General features: G+C 37.8%; 1 protein-coding gene across 2 annotated transcripts in view; it reads left to right on the top strand.

The window, feature by feature from the left end:
- ASB3 (ankyrin repeat and SOCS box containing 3) overlaps nt 1-26,533 on the top strand; it is a 93,778-nt gene that overhangs the window by 30,071 nt on the left and 37,174 nt on the right. Inside the window, exons 2-3 of one of the 2 annotated variants that reach the window (XM_082672499.1) lie at nt 3,716-3,924; nt 8,928-9,086. In XM_082672499.1, the coding sequence (XP_082528625.1) occupies nt 3,729-3,924; nt 8,928-9,086 (355 nt within the window). In that variant the 5' untranslated portion in view covers nt 3,716-3,728. The remainder of the gene's footprint in view (nt 1-3,715; nt 3,925-8,927; nt 9,087-26,533) is intronic. The other variant, XM_082672500.1, reaches the window with a different exon arrangement.

The following is a 26,533-nucleotide window of genomic DNA, read 5'->3' as shown; positions in this document are numbered from 1 at the left end:
TTGATTCCTTCTAGAGAATTTTTAATTTCATTTATTGTGTTGTTCATCATTGTTTCTTTGCTCTTTAGTTCTTCTAGGTCCTTGTTAAACGTTTCTTGTATTTTCTCCATTCTATTTCCAAGATTTTGGATCATCTCTACTATCATTACTCTGAATTCTTTTTCAGGTAGACTGCCTATTTCCTCTTCATTTTTTTGGTCTGATGGGTTTTTACCTTGCTCCTTCATCTGCTGTGTCTTTCTTTGTCTTCTCATTTTGCTTACTGTGTTTGGGTTCTCTTTTTCGCTGGCTGCAGGTTCGTAGTTCCTGTTGTTTTTGTATCTGCCCCCAGTGGCTAACGTTGATTCAGTGGGTTGTGTAGGCTTCCTGGTGCAGGGGACTAGTGCCTGTGTTCTGGTGGATGAGGTTGGATCTTGTCTTTCTGGTGGGCAGGACCAAGTCCGGTGGTTTGTTTTGGGTTGTCTGTGACCTTATTATGATTTTACGTAGCCTCTCTGCTAATGGGTGGGGTTGTGTTCCTGTCTTTCTAGTTGTTTTGCATAGGGTGTCCAGCACTGTAGCTTGCTGGTCGTTGAGTGGAGCTGGGTGTTAGTGTTGAGATGGAGATCTCTGGGAGAGCTTTCACTGTTTGATATTACTTGGAGCCAGGAGGTCTCTGGTGGACCAGTGTCCTGAACTTGGCTCTCCCACCTCAGAGGCACAGGCCTGACACCCCGCAGAAGCACCAGGACCCTGTCAGCCACATGGCTCAGAAGAAGAGGGAGAAAAAAAGAAAGAAAGTAAGAAAAAAATAAAATAAAGTTATTAAAATAAAAAATTATTAAAAATAAAAAATTAAAAACTAATAAAAAAGAAAGAAAGAAAAGAGCAACCAAATCAAAAAACAAATCTACCCATGATAACAAGCACAAAAAACTATACTTAAAAAAAAGGAAAAAACGAAAAACGGATAGAACTTTAGAACAAATGGTAAAAGCAAAGCTCTACAGACAAAATCAGACAAAGAAGCATACACATACACACTCACGAAAAGAAAAAAAGGAAAAACATATATATATATTAAAAAAGAGCAACCAAATCAATAAACAAATCTACCAATGATAATAAACTCTAAATACTAAACTAAGGTAAACATAAAACCTGAAACAAATTAAAAGGAAACTCCAAGTCTACAGTTGCTCCCAAAGTCCTCTTCCTCAATTTTGGGATGATTCGTTGTCTGTTCAAGTATTCCACATATGCAGGGTACATCAAGTTGATTGTGGAGATTTAATCCGCTGCTCCTGAGGCTGCTGGGAGAAATTTCCCTTTCTCTTCTTTGTTCGCACAGCTCCTGGGGTTCAGCTTTGGATTTGGCCGCGCCTCTGCGTGTAGGTCGCCTGAGGGCGTCTGTTCTCTGCTCAGACAGGACGGGGTTAAAGGAGCAGCTGATTCGGGGGCTCTGGCTCACTCAGGCCCGGGGGAGGGAGGAGTACGGAATGTGGGGCGAGCCTGCGGCGGCAGAGGCCATAGTGACGTTGTAACAGCCTCAGGTGCGCTGTGTCTTCTCCCAGGAAAGTTGTCCCTGGATCATGGGACCCTGGAAGTGGCGGGCTGCACAGGCCCCCGGGAGGGGCGGTGTGGATAGCGACCTGTGCTTGCACACAGGCTTCTTGGTGGCTGCAGTGGCAGCCTTAGCATCTCATGCCCGTCTCTGGTGTCTGCGCTGGTAGCCGCGCCTCGCGCCCAACTCTGGAGCTTGTTTAGGCGGTGCTCTGAATCCCGTCTCCTCGCGCACCACGCAACAATGGTCTCTTGCCTCTTCGGCAGTTCCAGACTTTTTCCCAGACTCCCTCCCGGCTAGCTGTGGCTCACTAGCCCCCTTAAGGCTGTGTTCCCGCAGCCAACTCCAGTTCTCTCCCTGGGATCTGACCTCCAAAGCCCGAGCCTCAGCTCTCAGCCACCACCCACCCCGGCGGGTGAGCAGACAAGCCTCTCAGGCTGGTGAGTGCTGTTCGGCACGGATCCCCTGTGTGGGAATCTCTTCGCTTTGCCCTCTGCAGCCCTGTTGCTGTGCTCTCCTCCGTGGCTCTGAAGCTTCCCCTCTGCCACCCCCCATCTCCGCCAGTGAAGGGGCTTCCTAGCGTGTGGAAACTTCTCCTCCTTCACAGGTCCCTCCCAGAGGTGCAGGTCCTGTCCCTATTCTTTTGCCTCTGTTTTTTCTTTTGTCTCTGTTGTTTCTTTTTTCTTTTGCCCTGCCCAGGTACGTGGGGAGTTTCTTGCCTTTTGGGAAGTCTGAGGTCTTCTGCCACCGTTCAATAGGTGTTCTGTAGGAGTTGTTCCACGTGTAGATGTATTTCTGATGTATCTGTATGGAGGAAGGTGATCTCTGCGTCTTACTCCTCCACCATGTTGAAGGTCTCCTTCAGTGTCTTTTTCATTCCCCCTCCTTGCAACTTCTGTGTCATCTTTATATCCTCCACATTGCTGATCATTTAATTGGTACTCAGTAAATAATTATTAACTGAATAATTAAATGTTCTGTAATAAATATCTTCGCTTCCTTAGTAATGGACTGGTTGATTTAATCAAATTAATTCATAGCTAATATTAGCTCTCTGTAGAATCAGGTTCTGCAGATACAGCTTTATATTTAAACATGACCATAGATAAGTTTAAACTTACTACAGGAACTGCTGTGTGCTGACTTTTAACCTCTTCCCTCAAACCTCCCGTTCTGATTAAATTATTTAGAATATCACTCTAGAAAGTTTTTTACCTGTATTGGACTAGACATGTTGTTGGTATTTCCTGACCTACCTCGTAAGATATTTAGAAAAACTAAAAGGAAGAATGGAACTGAAATGTTACTGAGAGGGACTACCTTTTGAGAGATAACTGTTGCCCTGAGAATCCTGGGTCTTATCCCAACCTGCCTCATAGTGTGACTAACAAGAAATTGTCTTTGTAAGAGTCATATGCTGAGCTATACTGGACACTGACTCCAGGGGAACTTGAACTTTGAAGGGAGATTGTGAGGAAGAGGCTAATAATGCTGTGAAAAACTTTCTGGGCTAGTGTAGGAAAGCTGGACCCATCTATGATGGTCTTTGTTCATTTTATTATATTCAGTCAGTGGGACTGTTTCATCAAGGAAAGAAAACCCAAGTGTTTTGCTCCTTCTGGAAAGAACCACCAGGGACATAAAAACTAGAATTACTACTTATTTTTGTTCTTTTAAAAAAATGTCCTTCACTCCTTTCTGGCTTTTTTGGGTTTAGCTTTTCCCTGTAGAGGGCTATAAAATTAGTTCTTGAGGCTGAGTGTTGCTGGTCGTTAAATGGCCATCTCTGCACAGTAGACTATATACATTTGGGATTAACTGAAGGAATTTCACTCTCTCATCAACAGTGTTCCAGTGAGTGCATTTTGTTGGAGTATGAATGGGAGCAGAAGCCTGCAGGAAGGAGCTGCTCAGACAAGGAGTGATAGAACGCTTAAAACTCCCTTGATATCTTTAATAAGAGGATTCTAAGGAGGCCCAGTCCCCCAAACAGAGAGACTTCCTGGTTTAGACTGGCAGAGGCTATGGCCTGACAGGTTGCTATCTCCACCTCAGGCTGTTCCCCAGCAGTTATGTGAGAGATGCTAGACAGATCCACAGTGATCTGCTAATATCTAGGAGTGCAGTGTTGTTTTATTGACGATAGTGTTTTCTTTCTGCCTTGTTTTGTAGACTGGTCAAAAGAATGGATTTTACAGAGGCTTACTCTGACACATGCTCCACGGTTGGACTTGCTGCCAGGGAAGGCAATGTTAAAGTCTTAAGAAAACTACTCAAAAACGGATGTAGTGTTGATGTTGCTGATAACAGGGGATGGATGCCAATTCATGAAGCAGCTTATCACAACTCTATAGAATGTTTGCGGATGTTAATTCGTGCAGGTAAAGTAAATTCGGGGTGTGGGAGGCTGGGCTTGCAAGCTGGATTAATAAAAGAAAAAAAATGGTAATACATGACTTATTAACAGTAGTATTTGTTTACCTTTGTATAACCATACAGTAACTGCTTCTGTGTTATTAAGAATGGTAAGATTGCCTACCTTGAATTATATAAGTATGGTGTTCCAGCTGGACATTTAGAAATGTTGCCCTTTATATGGAAGTGCTTATGCCTGGCCGATTTTTATTGCTAAGCTAGGTGATGTGGCAGAAGTAATCTGCTGTTTTAATTTAAGCATTTGGTACTTACTGGTCATGTTTATTTTTTATTCCTTCTCCAAAGAAAAAGAACAGTGCTGCCGAAATTGAGGGTATGAGTGTTTTCCTTGAATTAGTCTTTTTTTTTTTTTTAATACTTTTCAGTTTCCTGAATTTGGGGACTTTTACCAATTAGTTTGATTTTGTACTTGCTGAGGACACAGAAGAGAACAGGACAGACAAGGTCCCTGCCATAGTGTTTTTATTCCCTTTGGGGGTAGGGGTGGGAACAGAATAAATACCTAAACAGTTAAACAAGGTAATTTCAAAAGGTAAAAGTGTTGTGGAAAAAATAAAACAGAGTAATGGGACAGAGAGTAATCATGTACATCTCTTTCCAGCTCTGTATTGGGTAGACTTCAAAGCTGGTAGGTTGAGATCAGCCATGTGGGAGTAGTTACACCATAGAAATCAGCCAGTGTTACAAACCAATTCTATAAACTTTTCTTTTTTCTTTTTTCACTCCCTCAGAGCCAGTTACACAGCCAGCACACAACTGAGTGAGGGGCTCAGTAAATGAGACTAAATGAGACAGTGTGACCCTCAGGAAGCGGGGTGTGGGAAGAGAATTAATGGTGATTGAGCACTGCTTTGTAGCAGTCATTGTACTAGATGCTTGATTTACATTATTTATCTAAATATGCAAAACTGCTATTGAGAACATGTTACCCCCATTTTATTGAAAAGACCAAGGCTCAGAGAAATTGACTTGTCAAAAGTTATGTAATAAACCAGGATATTTGATTTGAACCCATTTCTCTCTGACTCTAAAGCCCATGCTTTTCCACTGTAGTATGTTTCCAGCGTTTAATCAAAGTAAACATTTTTAACATTCAGTTAATTTAAACTGAGTTTGAATATAACACTCCATGTTATGACACTCAGTGTACCATTTACATTTCATTAATCATGGACATTCATATTTTTCTCCCCTGTGTACTTACCATCACCAGTCACTTAGAAGGTAGACTTTTGGGACCATAGCTCATCAAAATTACTAACTCGTTACTTCATGGATGGGAAAGAAAGTAATCCTCAAAATGTTTTTGGTGTGGCTTTTTGTTTGTTTTGTTTTAAGGGATGAGAGATGACAAGGCTAAATTCTCCAAATCATAATACAGGAAGTTTATCATGAATGCTTTTTAAATCACGTGTTCTAGAGTCTATTATAGTTGAATGTTTAAAGACATTGGAAAAATAGAGTTTATGCCTCAAATGTAAAAATACATGTTTTCAGAATTTGTTTGAAGTTAATTCTATAGCTTGAATTCCCAAACTATCTCTAGTGACAAAGGCATGGATTTTTTGTTGTTGTTATATATTTATTTTATTTATTTATTTTTGGCTGTGTTGGGTCTTCGTTGCAGCACGTGGGCTTCTCATTGCAGTGGCTTCTGTTGTTGCGGAGCACGGTCTCTAGGCGCACGGGCTTCAGTAGCTGTGGCACATGGGCTTAGTTGCTCCCCGGCATGTGGGATCTTCCCGGACCAGGGCTCGAACCCGTGTCCCCTGCATTGGCAGGCAGATTCTTAACCACTGCGCCACCAGGGAAGTCCCCAAAGGCATGAATTTGAATATTTGTTTCTAGTCAAAAAGTTCATTCCAGATATACTGTTATCTCTTCCCACATCAGTTTTATGTTATAATTTTTTTTCCTTTTAGCTGCTGAATAAAATTAGGCAGGCTTTTGACTTAATGTGTTTGAACTGGCTATTTAAGTCATCTGTGTTTTCTTTTAGAAGTTAAAAGTATCACCTTCATTGTTAATGACTATTCTTTTTTAGGCTTGATGTTTTTGGAGGGTAAGTCACTCATAGTTAACTGTGTGAATAGTTGATATAAATGGTCAAATAAAAATTTCTCACAATTTGTATTAGAGTTCACTATTATGAAATAAATTTTGGATAAATCTAATTTATGTGCAGTACATACACAAAGATTAGGGTAGGGGTAGGGAGCTAGGAAATAGGGTTTGCAGAGGGTAGGAAGCAGCTATATGACTTATTCTAGGAGGTGGTGACATTTTTGGTCTCAGTTTTCCATGAGTTTGGTTGTTCTGTGTAGTTGGAACTAATGTCCAAAATTCTGTCAGATTTGGTTACTTGATTCACTAGAAAAATCAAACTAAAATGAAGCAAAAGGGCTATATAGCCTATTGGTCACTTTCAAAAATGTTTTCTATATTCCCCTGGCTCATCCCTTCTTTTGTAAATTAAAGTCCATACTTAACTCAGATCCACTGCCTTCTAAAAAAGATTATAATTTAAACTTTTCTGGTTAGTTCAAGTTCATAAATATTTACCAGTGGGGAATGGTAGCTGACTACTTTGTAAAATGTCTAGCTAACATACAGCTTCACGTAGGGAGGTATTTTAAAGTGCTGGTGACGTACAAACATTTCTAGTCTTGAAGAGTGAAGTGAGGTCTCTTCCGCTTAATGATGACAGTAGCATCTTCATATCTGTAACCAGTTAACTTGTTATTATGGGTTAATCTTAAAAGTTTCAAAAGCAAGTTTGACATTTCTGTCATTCTTTATACTTGCTATACCTGTGTTTTATATGATTCATAATTCTCTTGTCCCTTGTAGCTCAGCTGGTATACATAAAATTGTCTTTTATTATATAATTTCTGCCTCCTTAAATTCATCTAATATTAGTTAACTGCCAGAGATTCCTGAAACATACTTTTTATTAGTGTACTAAAGTATGAAGGTGCTCAGGCCTAGACAAAAAGGATGGAAGAGTCTTAAAAGGTTAGAAAGGCTTTGCTTTACTGTCTTCATTTTAGATCCAGAATCTAGCCTAGAAATCATACATGGCCTTTTCATTCAAGTTGGAGAAGAACACTGAAGTATGGATTACTTAGAAATTTAATATGCATATATATATATGTATATATATTTCACTTTAGCTTTCTGTATAAAGTATTAGCACAAATAACAAATTTGCTGTTCTTCTGTATTGGCAGTTTAGTGTAATAGGTACTGAGATTTCATGAAGTTTATTAAATCTTGAAGAACAATAATGATCTTCAGTGACAGTTAATCATGCCATTCTATATTAAACCATTTGCTGACGAAAGGTCACTTAAACTCTTGCAATTAATTATAACATACTGTGAACAAGTACTTTTATGTGGCCAATATATGATCTAATAATTCATAGTACTTTTTATTAGTTCATGTTAAGAAAATATTACACTGTTATACTGGGCATGATAACAGATATTGGAAATCCTTAGATAAATAAGGCAGTGTAGTGTAGTGATCAAGTGTTGTGTTCAGATGGACCATGTTATTTTACTTATTCTAACTTTAACACATGGTTTAATAGTAAGTCTAGCTTCCCCCCAATATATTCCTTCTTTTATTTTTCTAAATTCTTTGTTATACTTACCTGCCCTCCGTAACCCCATCAACTTGAGTCACTTTACAAGTATAAAACCAATCAATGAACTAATACCCAGCTCTGTTGACATTTTGATTAGAATTATAATAAATTTATTATTATTTTGGGAAGAATCAGCTTCTTTATAATGTTGAAATTTTCTATTTGGGAGCTATTTACATATCTGTATCTATATATATCTGTGTGTTCCTAGTTTTTCATGTCTTAACCTTATAGTTTTGTGGATATCTGAATATATGTCAGCTTCTGACTAATCTGGGAACACTGTTTTCGTGATAGGAACTTTTAAAACATAACTACCCTATCTTGCAATTTAGTTGTGTATCTGGTAAAGTTGGAGGCTGTTTATTTATGCTTACAAGCTGTTAGTTGAATATTATTATGGCTTAGACTGACAGTTTCAGCAGTTATGATTGCAGGAATTACTTAAAACAGATGATTATTGTAGTCAGGAGCGTTAGTTTTAATTCTGGTATTTCAAGAAAATATTATTTAAAGCTTTTTTTACTTGTTTATTTTTTGTTTTTGTTTATCAATGGTCTCAGAAATGCCTCCCCCATTCAACCCACCGTTCTATTGTGGGTTTAGAATTTTATTGTTTTGGAAGCAAAGGTAAGAAAGTCACTTAATATTATCTTTTGCTGTGGACTTACAAAAAATTTAATGTGGACATTGTTTACATAATTTGAATGTTACCAAAACTTTGAGATTTTCATAACAAACCCAGAAAACTTAAGTCAACTCATAAGTTCCTTATAAATCGTATGCCATTGTTCAGTTTCTTTGGAGTGCATTTTATTATTTTAGAAATGTAGGCTTCATTAATGATTAGAATGTAGTTTTAGGTTAGAAAAGGAGTATTTGAAATACCTTCATCTTATTAGTTGAGTACAAGGAAGTAATGCTACAGGTGAGACCATTTTCCTCATGGAAATTTAGAAATAAAAGAATCAAATTTATTAATATTTCAGTAAATTTTGGATCTTGCTTTTGTGTTATTACTTTTCAATTCCTGCTGCTCTCCTTCCCCCACTTACCAAAAATTAGAGAAGAGAAAATGAGTGTGTGGGCAGAATTTGTATTAAGACTACTGGGAAGCTGTTTATACTGTGACCCTTGTAGAACTTTTTCTTGATTTTCTAGAGAGTTTTAAACTATGAGACCTCCCATTTATAATTATCTTTTAATAGTTTGTTAAATTCTTCTTGGAATCTTTGCTTTTTAATCCAAGAAATAGAAGTGATACCTTCTAATTGATAGTTTTTTATTCTTTCATAGATTCATCTAAAAACTACATTAAGACAAAGACTTTTGAGGGTTTCTGTGCGTTACATCTTGCTGCAAGTCAAGGACATTGGAAGATCATACAGATTCTTTTAGAAGCTGGGGCAGATCCTAATGCCACTACTTTAGAGGAAACCACACCACTGTTTTTAGGTGAAGTATATTATTTGTGGTACAGATACAATTTTTTATTTTTTGCTAAAGAAACTAAGCTTAATTTTCCCTAAAGCTGTTGTATTTATAGTATGTTCTCTGGCAAATATTATACTGTCACTTCTTTGATTTTGAAACCAAAAGGTATTTTTAAAGGTTCTTTTTTGTTTTCTACCCTTGGGTGATAGCATTTGAGAATATCTTTTAAATATTTACTTAAAGTTGTAAAACCTGTTCTGAATTGTAGTCATTATCATTGTTCTCAATGTTGTTCTGAAGACCAGGTAGAGTTTAAATTGTAGCATTAGTTACAGGGTTACCTGTGAATGTTTTATGTTTGCTTTTGCTTTTTCTCAGCATTAAGAAATTAAGAATGTTTTATGGAAGAAATCATGAGCTAAACCTTTAACGCTAGTTAATTTGTTGCCTATATGGATCACTATTCAGACTTCTTCAGTTATGGTCTGGTTTTCTTTTTTTGGTTTTTTTTTTTGCGGTACTTGGGCCTCTCACTGTTGTGGCCTCTCCCGTCGCGGAGCACAGGCTCCGGACGCGCAGGCTCTGTGGCCATGGCTCACGGGCCTAGCCGCTCCGTGGCATGTTGGATCTTCCCGGACCGGGGCACGAACCCGTGTCCCCTGCATCAGCAGGTGGACTCTCAACCACTGCGCCACCAGGGAAGCCCTATGGTCGTTTTTTAATTCATTAAGAACAAAGGCCAGGGACTTCCCTGGTGGTCCAGTGGGTAAGACTCTGTGTTCCCAATGCAGGGGGCCTGGGTTCGATTCCTGGTTGGGGAACTAGATCCTGCATACTGCAGGTAAGAAATCCGCATGCAGTAACTAAGAGTTCACGTGCTGCAACTAAGAAGTCCACATGCCGCAACTAAGAGTCCGTGTTCTGCAAGTAAGACCCGGCGCAGCCAAAATAAATAATAAACAAACAAACAAATAAGTAAATATTAAAAAAAAAAAACAAAGGCCAAATTCTGAAGGGCATACTTCTAATACCTGTCTTTTTAGCTTCCTCCCTCCCTTTCATCCTGTTTGTCTTTGGGGACATTGTGGCCCATAAAGTTTAGTGGAACATGAGAAAGTTAAGAGAATAAAACATTTGTACAGAATCAGTGTATTTGGATTATAGTTTTGGTCCTGCCACATGTAATTCATATGTTCATTTATTTACTGTATGCTTCAGTTTCCTCACTTATAAAATGAGAATAATAGTACCTACCTAGTCTTTATTGGGCTGAGAATAAAATATCTATGAAAATAATTTTTTCCTTGTAAACTTAAGAATATATATTCTTAAAGTTATGTGCAGTAGAATTCATTCTTTTTAGTGTACAGTTTTACGAGTTTTGATGTATGCATAAAAATGTGTAATGACAATGACAGTCAAGACACAGAACAGTTCCATCACCTTGCAAAATTCCATCATGCTGCCTATTTTTAATCAACCTTTTCCCCCTACCTCACCCCTGATAACCACTGATCTGTTTTCTGTTTTCATGCCTGTAGTTTGCTTTTTTCTTTTTTGGCTGTGCCTTGCAGCTTGTGGGATCTCAGTTCCTTGACCAGGGATTGAACCTGGGCCACAGCAGTGGAAGCCCAGAATCCTGGGCCACCAGGGAACTCCCCTGTAGTTTGTTTTTTTTACAGAATGTCATAAATATATATGAAACAATACAACATGTAACCTTTGAGACTGACTTCTTTCACTTAGCATAATGCTATTGAGATTCATACATGTTGTTGCATGTATCAGTAATTCATTCCTTTCTTTCTAAGTAGTATTCCATTGTATGAATGCACCACAATTTATCTATTTACCAGTTGATAGACATCTGAGTTTTCAGTGTTTGGTGATTATGAATAAATTGCCACAAACTTTTGCACACAGGTTTTGTTTGAATATAAGTTTTCATTTCTCTTGAATTAATATTTAGGATTGTTGGTTAGTGTGGTAAGTGTATGTTTAATTTTGGAAAACAATTTGTAAGTTTCTTATATAGTGACTCTCCCATTTTGCATCCCCTCCAGTAATGTTTGAGAGTTTCAGTTGTCGCACATCCTCACCGTATCACTTGGTATTGACAAATTTTTCTTTTTTTCTTTTTTTACATTTTAGTCATTTTAATAGGGATTTAGTGGTATCTCATTGTGATTTTAATTTGTGTTTTTCCTGATTGCTAATGATGTTGACCATCTTTTCATATGATTATTTGCCATCTTTCCTTTTTTTTCTGTTCTTAGACAAGTGTTTTGTTTTGAAATAATTTCAGACTTATGGAAATAACAGTACAAAGGATTCTTGTGTACCTTTCACCCAAAGTCTGTTCTTTTGCCCTGTTCACTATATCATTTTTTCTCCCTATATATTTATCCATGTATTATTTTTTTGGAACCCTTTGAGATTAAATTGTAGACATAAAGCTTCTTTACCCATAAATACTTCTGTGTGAACTTCCTAGAAGCAATGAAATTCTTTTATGTAACTGCCATAAAATAATCAAAATCAGGAAGTTAACACTGATACAGTACTGTTGTTTAATCTACAGATTTTATTCAGGTTTGCTAGTTGCTCCACTAATGTCCTTTTTAGCAAATAAAAAAAAATTTTTTTAATTGGTTCAGGATCAGTCCAGGATTATTTATTATATTTAGATGTTATGTCTCTTTAGCCTCCCGTAATTTGGAACAGTTTTTCAGTCTTTATCTGTTATGATTTTAGCATTTTTGAAGAGTTCAGGCCATTTATTTTGTAGAATGTCTTTCAATTTGGGTTTGTTCGATGTTTTTTCTTGATAAAGTACAGGTTATACATTTCTCCAGGAATACCACAGAAGTGAAATGGTATCTTAGTGCATCTTATCAGGAAGAAAATGATCCATTACTGGTGATGTTAATTTATAAAAGTGTTTTAAATATGTGATATATACTATTATGAAGATGTTTCATGGAAGCCTTGCTGTAATATGGTTTGAGTTTCCTAGAGGGGAGATTACTTTTTATGTAAAGTTTCTTTTTTTTGTACCACATCCACATTTAACCCACTTCAGATATTCTGTACAACTACATAGTAAGCTTAAGCTTTCACTGAAGCCGTGCTAAGTGCAATCTCTATTCTAGTTGTTATCTTCAAGGAATCTAACATAGAGGCGTGAACAAAAGGAATTAAGTCCTGTAAAAGAGTTAGAAATAACGTGTTCAATGTATTAAAAGAGGGAAAAATAAGTCACCCTGGGATGACAGAGGAAGATATCATGTGCAGAGTACTGTATTAATAGTAACAGCAAAATTTATTAAGCAGAGAATGTGTACCAAACCCTGTGTCAGATGTTTTACATGAATTACCTTGTTTAATTTTCACCATGATTCTATGACATATGTACTATTATTATTTCTACTATCACAGATGAGGAAGTGTGAAAACACTGTATTTAGGATCAGAAGTTCTGTATTTAAGTTTTGATCTTTCTACTGTCTGTGTATTGGTTAGAATAGCATTTCCTGAATTGATTCAGTGAGCTATTAATAGATGTTCATTGACAGAAGTATTCCTGATCAACATATGTTTGGGAAATGCTATGTTCTGTATTCCCCAGTGTAGAAAAACAAAAATTAGTAGCCATGTAGCTTTATGTGTCCACCTAGTCTGCAGTATCCTCTGTACTCTATGTTATCCTGTTTTAGTATTTTCATAGTTCTTATCACTGGCTGCAATTATTTTATTTATTTGCTACTTTGTTTATTGACTCCTCTCACTAGAAAGAATGTTCCATGAGAGCAGGGATTTTATTTATCTTGTTCACTGTTGTAACTCCCAAACTCAGATCAGTGTCTGGTATATGGTAGGCATGCAGTAAATTATTTGTTGAATGAAAGAATGAAGGTCTCTGAAATAGCTTCTTATAAAATATCACTTATTTTTTTTAAATATCACTTATGTTAACTTTAATCCAGCATTTTGAAATGTATTTGACCTTAATATTATTTTTATTTGTGGAACACTTAGGGGGACTATCTCAAAAAACATTAATATTCCATGGGACTATTTGAGAAATGCTAGCTTGATCACTTAGTTTACAGTTTCAAAATATAATAGTCCCATTTACTAAATTCAGCATCGTGCTTACTTATTATATAACTATTTGGAGAAAATTAGAGATGCAGAGTTTTTAGTGATTTATATTTCAGGATATACTTGCTGTTTTTTATGTTAATGAAGGAAGAGTTGCCAGGATAATTCACACCAGTGAAAAAGTTTAAATCACTTATTTTTAGTAATAGGATTTATTTAGTTTCTTTGGCAGCAAACTACCATCCTAATTATGTTTTGTATTGGCTAATACAAAAAATATTTTGACTCAAGCAGAGAGTTTAAGCCCAAGGATATATAGTACATAGAGTACTCAGCATGCTCAAGTACTGTATCAATTGTATTAGGTCCTTGTTTGGAAGTAGAGGGTTTTTTTGTTTATTTATTTATTTATTTATTTATTTATTTTTGGCTGTGTTTGGTCTTAGTTTCTGTGCGAGGGCTTTCTCTAGTTGCGGTGGGCGGGCCTCTCACTGTCGTGGCCTCTCTTGTTGCGGAGCACAAGCTCCAGACGCGCAGGCTCGGTAGTTGTGGCTCACGGGCCTAGTTGCTCTGCGGCATGTGGGATCTTCCCAGACCAGGGCTCGAACCCGTGTCCCCTGCATTGGCAGGCAGATTCTCAACCACTGTACCACCAGTGAAGCCCGGAAGTAGAGTACTTTTTAAAAAGGAAGAGAAAAGGAAAAGTGCAGGCTGAGCTTTTTCAAAAACATAGTGACAAAGAATGGATATGTGACTCTTCAGTTAGGTGTTTTGTTTAGTTAGGTGTTGTGGGCTCTAGTGTCTGCTCTGACCCATAAATAATATGACAAACTTTAGCAATGTGCTTTACTTACCTGTATATTTCTCCCTCTTTTAAATAACCATAGTGATCTGTGTTTCCATCTATAATGGAAGAGGTTTTTTTATTAAAACAAAATCCAGAACACTTCAAGGTTTGCACCAAGCTATAGATGATAATCTCTAGGTAAGGAAGAGTGGTTGGACCACCTGGACTTAAAGTGAGAAAGGGGGACTGCCTGTCTAGTATAGCTTCCTTCCCCATCTGTAGCTTTATCTTTCCAAACTGTTCATTGCTGAAACTTTGGAGTATGTTACCCCTCCCCACTAGGGAAGCTATATTCCCTTGCATGTTGTAGTACCTATCCTGTGGCCCAGTTAACACCTAAACTGGGGGATGAAGGGATAGAAAATGAATACAGAACTATGGAAACTTTCAGGTGACTGCAAAAGTCATCAACATCAGTGGTGTGTCATTATGATTGAACTAAAGGCTAAATGCAGACAGTAAGAAATTTTACTACTCCACTGTTTATAATGGGAATATCTTTCCTACACAGAACTCACCAAGATTTTCATAAAATGGAGTTTAGAAGGAAGCTTTTCAGTTCAATGACAGTAAGAATTAAAATGAGAAAATCCCACAAATTCAGGAAACTTCTCCTCCGTATCTTTCCACGTGAAAATTGTTCTTATAGAACATCATTTGCTAACATGCAATTTAAAGTTTATGTTTAACAAGGAGTCTACCTCTTATTTCCTTTCTTTACTCTTGTCTTCTCTCTCCACTCCCCTTCCCTTGCCTTATAAATGCATACACAGTAAATATTCTAAGGATAGATTTGTAAAAACTGCTTTGGAAATATGAATACCATTATTTATAAATATAGTAGATTTAAGTGAAAATATAGCTGATTATATAGGAAATAGATTTTCTTTTTATTTTGCTGTATTTAAAACAGCACTGATAAATTGGAGGCTCAAATCCAACCCAGTGCGACCTCACAGAACAATTTCTATGAGAACTGCACAGCATGCTGTTTTGGCTTTTGATGGATTATTTTTCATTTTTTGTTCTTCTGAGTCTCTGCTTAGTCTGTGTAAACTTCAACGTTAAACATAGCTGTAATGTTTATTAGGAACAAAGTTTTTTATAAGCAGTGTTATGTGAGGCCGCCTATTTCAATATTGAATTGTAAAATATGTCATACTTTAGCTCGTGTGGCCTATCCTTTAACTCTGACTCAGTTGATATATTCCAGAGTTGAACAAACCAACTTGTATTTCACTTTTCACTAGTATTTTCATGGATTAGTGATCATTCATAGAGTTATTTTTTGAGGTGCTATGAACTTTGAGGTGTAGCATTCGTATATTTAATATGTATTATATTAATTAAACTTAATCTTTGGAGTTATTTTTAGATCTTTCAATGGAAAGATTAATCATCTTCCTTAAGGATTATAACTTAAGCATTTTTATTTGAGGACATGTTCTTGAAAATAGGAGTTTGAGTTTTCTCAGGTCTGAAGTATGGCTGTTCACTAAAAAGTTACATTTTAAAAATGTTAATTTCATGTTCTATTTACTTTCTTGATGTAACTTTTTATTATTTTATATCATACTCTTCAGTGCTTTAAGACTGTATCTTTTCATTCCTTAAGATAAGCAGTTTGAAGCTAGTATATTTATTATCTTTCTTGTGTTACCTTCGTATAATTAAATGTATTTACGCTATCTGTCATTTTATTAGTCACGTTTGATTGATAGAATTAAACTTCTGGCTTTTAAAAATGAAGAAATCAATATCCCTGTATTCTCCTGTGTAACTCTTTTTCTTTTTTCTGTCCTTTGCCAAATTTTGTTAGTTATATTGTATTAACGTTGTCAGTGGAAATAACATTTTGTATCCTATTCTGGCATCTTAATACCTTCATTTTATTTTATTCTTATAGTTATGTGGTTCAGTAGCTTAGAAGTTTATCATCAGTTATTTTGCCATGGTTTTTCCAGTCTTGTTTGGTTAACTAAATTCTTCCTTTAACAGAGTCCTCTGAAAGGACCCATGGGAATAATGTTCCTTGAGTTCTTGCATGTTCATAATTGAATAATTAATTAAATTAAATTAATGAATTAATTTACTTTTTGGCCGTGCCACGCTGCAGCTTGTGGTATCTTAGTTCCTCAACTATGGATTGAACCCAGGCCCTTGGCAGTGAGAGTGCAGGGTCCTAAACACTGGAGTGGTCCTTGGGATGAGGGATGTTTTGCCACATACTTTTTCTTTGATAGGGACTCCGCAGTGTAATGATCTGTTTCTCTAAGCCATACTGTGGAGATCATACAGAGGTGGCTCCTATAAGGAAACTACTGCTATATGAGTACTTCAAAAACGTGAATTGGATAATTACAGAAAGTGGTAGAATTCACTTTTCTAGCTCAGCTATCTAAATCAAACGTTTCTCTTGACTCTGTTGGTGGGGAGACATATGGAAAAATGATAAGGTTTTTGTCTTCTAAGACTTTCATGTGATTGAAAGATGTGTTTTTCTGGATATGATCTCTGATGGCTTATTGCCCATTTGACTTCTTTCTGTCAGAAACAGAGACATGTCATTGGCAACATGTAGAATTAGATTGGGGTACTGACCACAATCTTTCTGTTATATTCCTAACATAATGAATTTTGTCCATTTGGTCATGGTTTTTACCATCAGTATACATCTTTAAGATTGTTAGTCGTTGAGCAGACACGAGGTCCTTTGTAAGAAAGAAGTGTAACTTTTCATTACAGTTTTAGAAAAAATTTTTCTAAGTAGCAATCAAATACTACATTTCAGACTAAGGATTCATGGCCAAGACACATTATAGAAATATATCTGTATATATAGGGAGAGTGGTTTGAAATTATGATATATGTCTTTGATGGGAAAGCCTTACTTTATAACCATTCTGATTATAAAATTTAATTATGAAATAAATAACTGTGGGTAGTCCTACTTACCCAGTGACATTCTTGAAATAATTCTCCATCCTTGCCAGTCACTTTGTCGGAGTAAAAAGTTGAAACTAACATATGCTGTCAGTGGAGTTAGTATAGTACTTTAATAGTTCTCCTGTCCTGGGTATAGGTAGTCTTAGAAAAACATAAAATCTGAGGTGACATAGAATAAATTCAAAACACTAGAAAAAAAAATCACTTGTCATTGCAGTCTAGTTTCTTTTCTAGTGCCACCAGGTGTCAGTGTAACCACAGGACCAAAGAAATACACAGTAGATAAAATGGCTACGAACATTCTTTTTTGCTTTGTGAAAGAGGTAGGGAAAAAAGTTTTATTCAAATTAGATATACAATGGAAAGATTATTTTCAGTGAATTGTAGAGGAAAATGAAGTGCATAATGGAGAATAGAGTACATGTAGAATTTAAGAAGCATAGATACAGTTAAAAATTCATATATAAATCAAATGTACTAATAGAATACGTAGGTGATCTCTGAGGCCCTCAGAAATCACCAACCTGTTGCTATAACTAGAGGAGATGGACAGCCTGTGGTTAAACTGTTCATTACAGCCTTGCTGACTGTGATGTTTCTCAGTAGAACTACTGTCACAATCTGAGCCTCAAGATGAAAGAGTATATTCTAGCTTATAGATGTAAAACTCAGCTCACTGCAATTTGCATTTGGTACAGAACTTGTCTACGGTAATTCCCTAAAACACATAGTCACATTAGGCATTTTTCCAAAAGAGTATTCAATAGGATAATTACGTTTTAAAAAATCCCTCCTTTAGAAATTTATTGTTTAATGAGTGCTGCATTAAATAATGATCATTGTTTACTATTTTTAGTTAGAGTTTAGTAATCCTAGTTAGATTTATTACTTACATGTATGTATAGCTCTGCCATATTTCTCCCAGATGAGAATCCTATGTTAAGTCCATGTCTTCATGAAATCTTCATGTGGGGCTTGTGACTGCACTCAGTGTGCTACATGCCTCAACTGAGTTTTGATTTTGGTTAGAAGTTATATGTGGGTCAGCAGCTGCTTCTACTTCCTTGATTTCTCCTTTTCAACAATATTTTGTTATTCAGGTTATGTTATCCCAGATTACTTCTTTTTCCCTCTTAAATATAGGAAATGGAAAGATGTGTTTCTTCAAAAATATAAATGTCTCCCTAGAAATTATTGCAGGTAATGATGTTCTCATATCATTTTTACTTTGTTAGACTTTTGATGTTACAGGTTTCTTCAGCACAATAACCTGACCTGTTGTGGGAGGGGCAGTGTCCCTGCCATCAGAGCTTCTGTTTTTTCTTTTCTGCTGTCTCAGCTAGAGTCTTACAGACAATACCTGTTTGGATTGAAGGGAGGAAAGCCTTTCTCCCATCTTTGTGTGTACCCCAGACACTTTTGAGCTCTGTCTTCCAAATGGGGTGTTTTATTTCATGTTTATTCTTTATCCTTGGGCTCTGGTCTCTGTTCAATGCCAGTGTAATACCAGATCCTATGATTCTGCTTTCTTTTTCTCTCTGGGAATCCACAGTACTTTTCCAGGTTCCAGAATTACTCATTTCCTTTCTGTCCTTGAACACCTGCCCCAAACCATAGGAGCCACAACTAATGGCCTGGCTCCCTGTCCTCATTGCCAGGCGTGTATCTTGGAGATAGATATGCCTAGTATTCTAGGTTAAATTCCAATTTAGTTAAATTCTAAACTCTAGACCAGAGCCGTCCAATAGAATTTGGAAGTGTCCTAAATCTGTACCGTCCAGTCACTAGCCAAGTGTGGCTCTTGAGCACTTCAAATGAAGCTAGTTTGATTGAGGTACTCAAATTTTAATTTAATTTAATTTTAATTAATTAGATTTAAATAGCCACATATGGCTACTGGCTTCTGTATCAGAGAGCACAGCTCTCTGTATACCCTTAACTGAGCTGTAGTCCTCTTCTGTCCTTGAAATGTTGGCCTCCTTTGCTGTAGCGTGCGGTACTAGATGGGTCCCATGTAGAGAGGTGAGGGAGCAAAGAAACACCAGCTTAGCCAATCAGCTTGCTTATCAGTGGGATGGTAGAAATTGCAGCTGAATTTCCCTCATTATCCATGGTTGATTAGGTGATTATCAGACTCACGCTCCAGTCTAAGGAAATGTCTTTAGGTCTCTGCAAACTTGGACAAGAAGTGGAAGGAAAAGAAAGAGCATAAAAGTTCTGTATAAGCAGCATCTGCCTATAGACCTAGTTCTGTTTTTTGGAAGAGAGAAAAATCTGGCAAGTGAATACAGGTGGTGGCCATGGAAAGATAGAGGATTATGGGCTTTGGATTCCTTTTTTGAGGATGGGAAATAGTGTATATGTTTGTAAGACAAGATCAGTATGGCTGTGGAGGAGGAAAGATAAACATAAACATTTATTTAAACTAATAAGACTGGTTTGTGGGTAATTATCATGGAGGAAGTAAATTGGACAATAAATTGGGTAAACCTGAGGGTCTGCACTCTCACTTAGGAGGGAACCTGGATATGCACTTCTTGTAGTGCTGAATGATGGTTGCAGTTAATCGGGTTGTTGGACAAAAGGATTGATCCTGCAAAGGGAAGAGGCAGTCCTTTGGGTGCATGGAGTGAAGGTGACCAATATGAGTTTAGTCAGAGAGTTGTATTAGTATTGAGGGAACTGTAATTATGGCCTAACTCCTCATGATTGAAAAGCTAACCTTCTGAGTATCCTATTTGTGGAGTTTATTAGGAAAAGAAGTTGACCAGTTATATATCAGGAAAGGGGTAAGGGAGACTGAGGGAGAGAAAGAAGGAACATTTATTGAGCACCTACTATATTCACTTATATTAATTATTCAATCAACTAAAAGCCCATAGGTAAGTAGATTATCCTTATTTTATATGTGTAATGAGGTTGAGAGACTAACTTGCTCACAGCTGGACAGAGTGCCTGACTACACTATCTGTGTTCTTTCCGCTAGAGTTAGGGCATCATCTTGTGATCCTAAATTATAATTCAGATATGTCTGAGATGCCTGAGCACTTGTGTCATGAATAAGTAGGTGGCAAATTCAGGAGCAAAATGAATGGTTTTCAGGAGGAGATTTTTATTTGAGTAACTGGGTGGTAGAGGGGCTTCTGGGAGACAAGGGTGGAAGAACAGCCTGGTTTTCCAGCTTCCGGGATTCATATTTGAGCCCTGTAGTGAGAGGAGCTGAAGGCGGAAGGTGAAGGATCCGTTTCCATGAGCACCTCTGAGAGGCGCAGGGATATGAGCAGCCCTGCTCTGTAGGAAGCTCGGTGACAGAGCATGTTGTGGGTTAGGTTGGGAACAGGGCATCTTCTCCGCTGCTGCTCAGATGTAGCATGTTGCCTATACAGTGGGCACTGCAGGGAAACCAGCATCACTTTGGCATCTTGCATATTCAGAATTGGGAAATAAATGGCACCTATGGCTTGGGTGACATCATTCTCATTGACACTGTGCCAGTTATAACCTTCAAGTGGCCTTTACAACTGTGGACATCAGGAAGGTGTCTCAGAGAAGATGACAGGATTATTTAGAAGATCAGAAGTCCTTAGTGGGGTAGAATTTGTCAGGAGATATAGCTTCCATATTATGCAAGTGGGGCCATGAACTGGTGAAAAATACTAAAAACTTTTATTGTGAAACATTTAAAATATATACAAAAGTAGAGAACATAATATAGTGAACTCCTTTGTACCGTCAGCCAGCTATAGCTGTTATCAGCTTGTTTCTTCTGTAACCCCAATGTCAGGATTTGAAATTTTAGTTTACAGTTTAACATAACTTCACTTGTACTCCCAGGCTAGTGAGTCCCAAAGGAGCTCAGGATAAAGACAATGTTATATTTTGTTTATTTATTCGTATCTCAACTACTTCCAAAGAGAATTTGAAGTGACTGATGATTAAGGTAAGAGTAAACACTACACACCTACCAGAACGGCTAAAAAGAAAAAGATTGAAAGTGCCAAGTGTTTATGAGGATGTGAAGCAACCAGAAGATAGATTACTGATGGGAGTGTGAAGTTTGTATAGCCACTTTGAAAAACGGTTTGGAAGAACTTACTAAAGCTGAGTATATACATACTCTCTGTCCCAGCAATTCCATTCCTAGGCATATAGTCAACAGTAATGTGTATCAGTGTTCAGTAAAAGACGTACTAGAGGGCTTCCCTGGTGGCACAGTGGTCGAGAGTCCGCCTGCTGATGCAGGGACACGGGTTCGTGCCCCGGTCCGGGAAGATCCCACATGCCGTGGCGTGGCTGGGTCCGTGAGCCATGGCCGCTGAGCCTGTGCGTCCGGAGCCTGTGCTCCGCAACGGGAGAGGCCACAACAGTGAGAGGCCCGCGTACGACAAAAAAAAAAAAGAAGTACTATAATAGTCTTGTTGTAGCACTCTATTACAGCCCCAAACAGGAAGCTATCCAAAGAGCATCTGCCAGCAATAGAACAGGTAAATAAATTGTGTTCTATTTACACAATGGATTACTACACAGCAATGAAGAGGAATGATCTGCAGCTAGAGGCAACAATATTGATAAATTTTACAAGCATAATGTTGAACCAGAGAAACTAGATGTAATAGAGTACAGATTTTCCTCAACTTAGGATGGGGTTACATCCCAATAAGCCCATTGTAAGCTGAAAATGTTGTAAGTCAAGAATGCACTTAATACACCTAGCCTACCAAACATCATCGTTTAGTCTAGCCTACCTTATATGTGCTCAGAACACTTACATTAGCCTACATGTGCCTTACGTTAGGCACAGTCATCTAACACAAAGCTTATTTTATAATAAAGTGTTGAATATCTCGTGTAATTTATTGAAACTATATTGAAAGTGAAAAACAGAATGGTTGTATGGGTATAGAATGGTTGTGAGTATATCAGCTGTTTATCCTCATGATTTTGTGGCTGACTGGGAGCTGCAGCTTGCTGCCACTGCCCAGCGTTGTGAGAGATGATCATACCACATATTGCTAGCCCAGGAAAATATCAAAATTTGAAGTACAGTTTCTCCCGAATGTGTATCCCTTTTGCACTGCTGTAAAGTCGAAAAATTGTTGTCAGACCATCTTAAGTTGGGGACTGTCTGTATTTTCTGGCCCTTTACAGAAACAGTTTGCTGACTCCTATTCTTGTTAATATTACCAGGTATAGTTGAGGGAGTCCTGACTAACTAGGAAGCCTGGGCTCTGGCTCTGTGACTTTGGGCAGATCACTCAGCTCCTCAGGATTTATGTCCTGAACGAGCAGGTGATGAGCTGTGCTTCTAGGAGTAGCTCCAACTACAAATTCATTTTTTCCTTTAAAAAAAAAAAAAAGCTAACTTTTTGCCAAGGCTTACAAAATTTGGCTTCTTTCTACCTCTCTTGCTTTATTTCCTTTCCTTGACTTCACTTCAGTCACACTGGCCATCTTGGCTATTCCAAACATACTCAGCTCTTTTGTACTTCACTGCCTTTACACTTCTTATTTCCTGTTTGGAGTACTCTTCTTCCACCTCTTTGCATGGCTTACTGCTTCTCTCTCATTTCTCTGTTCAGAGGTCTCTGTTTCAAAGAGATGACCTCTATCCTCTTTTCTAACATAGCACTCTCATACTCGGACACTGCTCTTTACTTTACCTTGTTAATTTCTTTCACTTTTTTCCCCACAAAAAACAATTTCACAGTTTCTTTTATCAGAACTTATTTCCTTTATCTGTGTACTTGTTTATTATCTGTCTCTCCCACTAGAATGGAAGTTCCACGAAGGCAACTACTTTGTAAGTCTGGTTGCTTGCTATGCCCCTTGTGCTTAGTACAGTCCCTGGCACTGTTGAATGATTGGATTAATTATTTAACTATTGCAGAGTCTTAAAGGACTTGGTAAAATGGTATATTTTATTTCAAATGCAAATAAGAGCCCTGGAAAAAAAATTAAACTATTATTATAGCTAAGTTGATTTCAATGGCTTGTTGTTTGCAGCTGCTTTTATAATGATTTAAATTCTTCCACAGAGCTGTCAGGTATGTTTATATAATCATCCTTAATTTACATAGAATGTGAAGTCATAAGTATACTGACTTCTTCCAAAGCACTGTGGTTTACTGAATTTCTGGGATTTGTAAGTCAATGTGGCTTTTGTTTTTGTTTTTTAAATCAAATTTTGGAAAATTTCAGGCATTTTTTTCTCTTCAAATGTATTTTTTGCTGCCCAGTTTTTACTCTCTTCTCCTTCTGGGTCTCCAATTAATGTATGCTGGACTGTTTGATGTGTACAGTTGATTTTCCTGTAGTCTTTTTTTTTCCTCTCTCAGTTCTTCAGATAGGATGATATACATATATATATGTTTTTGTTTTTTGTTTTATTTTCCTTCTTTCTTTTTTTGGCCATGCTGTGTGGCATGCAGGATCTTAGTTCCCCAACCAGGGATCGAACCCATGCCCCCTGAAGTGGTAGCGTGGAGTCTTAACCACTGGACCGCCAGGGAAGTCCCTGGTTGATTTATATTGATGTCTTCAAGTTCATCCACTCTTCTACCATCTCTGATCTTCTTTTAAGCCCATCCATTTCTTTTTTCAGTTCTGGAATTTCCAGTTGGTTCTTTTTTTTAAAAAAGTTTCATTACTCAGATTCTCTGTGTATGCTGTGTGTATACCATAGATATTAAAAGTAAAATCTTTGGGGCTTCCCTGGTGGCGCAGTGGTTGAGAGTCAGCCTGCTGATGCAGCAGACACGGGTTTGTGTCCCGGTCCGGGAAGATCCCACATGCCGCGGCGCGGCTGGTCCCGTGGGCCATGGCCGCTGAGTCTGCGCGTCCGGAGCCTGTGCTCCGCAGCAGGAGAGGCCACAACAGTGAGAGGCCTGCGTACTGCAAAAAAACAAACAAGCAAACAAAAAAAGTAAAATCGTTGAACATATTTTCCTTAAAGTTTTAAAGCATATTTATAGTAGCTACATTAGTTAATCTGTTAAATCCAATGTCTGGGCCATCTTGGGATCAGTTTCTGCTCACTGCTTTCTGACTTGTATACTGGGCATTGTGAATAGGATGTCACAGACTTGAATTCTCTTATCCTCTGAGAATAGTGAGTTTTTTCTGTTTTTTAAATAATAGGTAGATTATTTGCTGGCTTATGACCTTGAACTTGTTTAGGTTTGGTTTTATGCTTTGTTGAGAGCATAAGGTATTTCCCAGATCTAACTCCCAGGAGGACTCAGTTCCCAGCCTCTGCCTCCTTCCTGATCAGGGCTTATTTTAGGCTTCCTTAGAGCAGGTCTAGAGTAGGCCTTAGTCTCAGATGTGGTCTTTATTCCTAGGGCTCTGCCTTTTGGGTGTCTCAGTTGGATGCCCAGAGTGTTAACAAGCTATCAAAGTATCAGTGTGGTTTCACCACTCTGACTGGGCCAGAACTCCTAGGAGTTCCATTGCCCCTCAGCAGTCTTCTGCTTACCTCTGTTCCATTCTTAACCCTTTAGCAGTTCTCTGGTAAGCTTCATCTTGCCTTGTACATGTGTAGCCCAGACCTCAGGCAAGGATTCTTGGAGAACTTCCACAGTGGGGCCTCCCCTCCACACAGTTCTCTTTTCTCTTGGGGTTTGCCCCACCGATTTCAACTGCTTAAACTCTGATATTTTCCTCCTTAGTTCAGCGGACTGCTTCACTCTGCTTGGACCATTTCCTCTGCTTGGAGTATTCTTTCTTCAACCTTATCCTTACTGTGCTTGGGCTTCAGCTCATTGCACCATAATCCAGAAATGTCCCCAGGCAGAAAGCTGGGGTGATCATGGGGCTCACCTCATGTGTTTCCCTTTCCTTAGGAACCAGTCTTTTACCCATGGTTTAATGCTAGAAAAAGTTGCTTTATGTATATTTCCCACTCTTATGATGGCTAGTTTAGTACCAGTTATTTTGTCATATCCAGAAGTATAGTTCTGAAGGCTGTTCTGTTTGGAGAGGAATGAATTCTTAAAAAGAAAATCATATTTTATTTTAGACATTTATTTTTCATTTCCTGAGTCAGTGCTTATTTATTGCCTGTCTTCTGTTTGCGATTGGCACTGGGCACGTAAGGGGAACGGAACACAGTTTCTCTCCTCAAGCGTACTTTACTAATGATAAGGAGGCAAACAAATAGTAAGTTCGAGTCTGGGTTTTTTTTTTATATAACTTTCATTGAAGTATAATATACTTGGTCACAGTATGGTTCCCACTCTGTCTCCAATTTGGTAACTTATTATATAAGGACAAAGAAGTTAACCCAACTCTTCCAAAGGAGAGGCTTTGGTAGTAGGATGTAAGCTGTAAATACACTTTTCTAAACCACTATTTCTTTTTTTTTAAAGGTTTATTTATTTATTTAATATTTTATTTTTGGCTGTGTTGGGTCTTTGTTGCTGTGCACAGGCTTTCTCTAGTTGTGGTGAGCGGGGGCAACTCTTCGTTGTGGTGTGTGGGCTTCTCATTACAGTGGCTTCTCCTATGGCGGAGCACGGGTTATAGGTGCGCGGGCTTCAGTAGTTGTGGCACACAGGCTCAGTAGTTGTGGCTGTAGAGCGCAGGCTCAGTAGTTGTGCCGCATGGGCTTAGTTGCTCCGCAGCATGTGGGATCTTCCTGGACCAGGGCTTGGACCTGTGTCCCCTGCATTTGCAGGTGGATTCTTAACCACTGTGCCACCAGGGAAGTCCCTAAACCACTATTTCTTAACGATTAACCATTGCTTAACCATTTGCCTTATTTTGAAATAATTAGCAAGAGCTGTAAAAATGCCATTTTGCCATTGAGAAATTTTTTTCACTAGAGATGCAGACATCAGATATCTTAATGTATTTATGATATTAAAAATTTTCTCTCTGTCTGATTTCTATAGCGTATTTAATAATCAAAACAAATTTTTTCGACTTTCATTTTTAGAAGGTCTCCCTAATTAATGGAAACAAACTTATCTAAACTCTGTTTCATATATCACCACTGACAACCTGATAATCTTCAACTCAGGCTTTTGGCTATGGAGTGATTTTTGCCAGCAGTCACTGATAATGATGTATGAATTGGATGTGAAACAGATTCTACTAAATTTTCATTGGTTGATATAAGAACATCATTTTAACAATGATTGTTGTTTATTATGGTAAAAATATCTAAGATGCAGACTTGTAGTATTGTGCTTTCAGTTTGCTTGTCATTTACTATTGTCATTTGTGATCAGATGGTAATAGCCAACCTTTCAATTCTTTTGAGACTGTTTCTCCACACTGCTGCTGTTTCTTCTGACCCATTTATCCCATCCCCCTCCCAATTGCATTTTTAACAAAATAGAAACACATATTATCTCCATTATCAAAGAGAATATGTTTGCCTCCTGCTTCCATTTCCTTTGTATCTTTTAAGATACAATTGAAAATAATTTTATATGTGTACCAAAAGAATGTATATATTAATGGGTTTGGGCTAAGACAATTGTGATAAATGTTTTGGAATTGCATAAGGAGTACATATATGTTTTGATTTGTTGATAGGAATGATCACAGTATTGTGAGTTCGAAGCTG

The sequence above is a fragment of the Grampus griseus genome (genome assembly GCF_964374135.1).
Source record: "Grampus griseus genome assembly, chromosome: 15".
NCBI classification, from domain to species: domain Eukaryota; kingdom Metazoa; phylum Chordata; class Mammalia; order Artiodactyla; family Delphinidae; genus Grampus; species Grampus griseus.
This window is presented reverse-complemented; position numbering and strand designations above follow the sequence as displayed.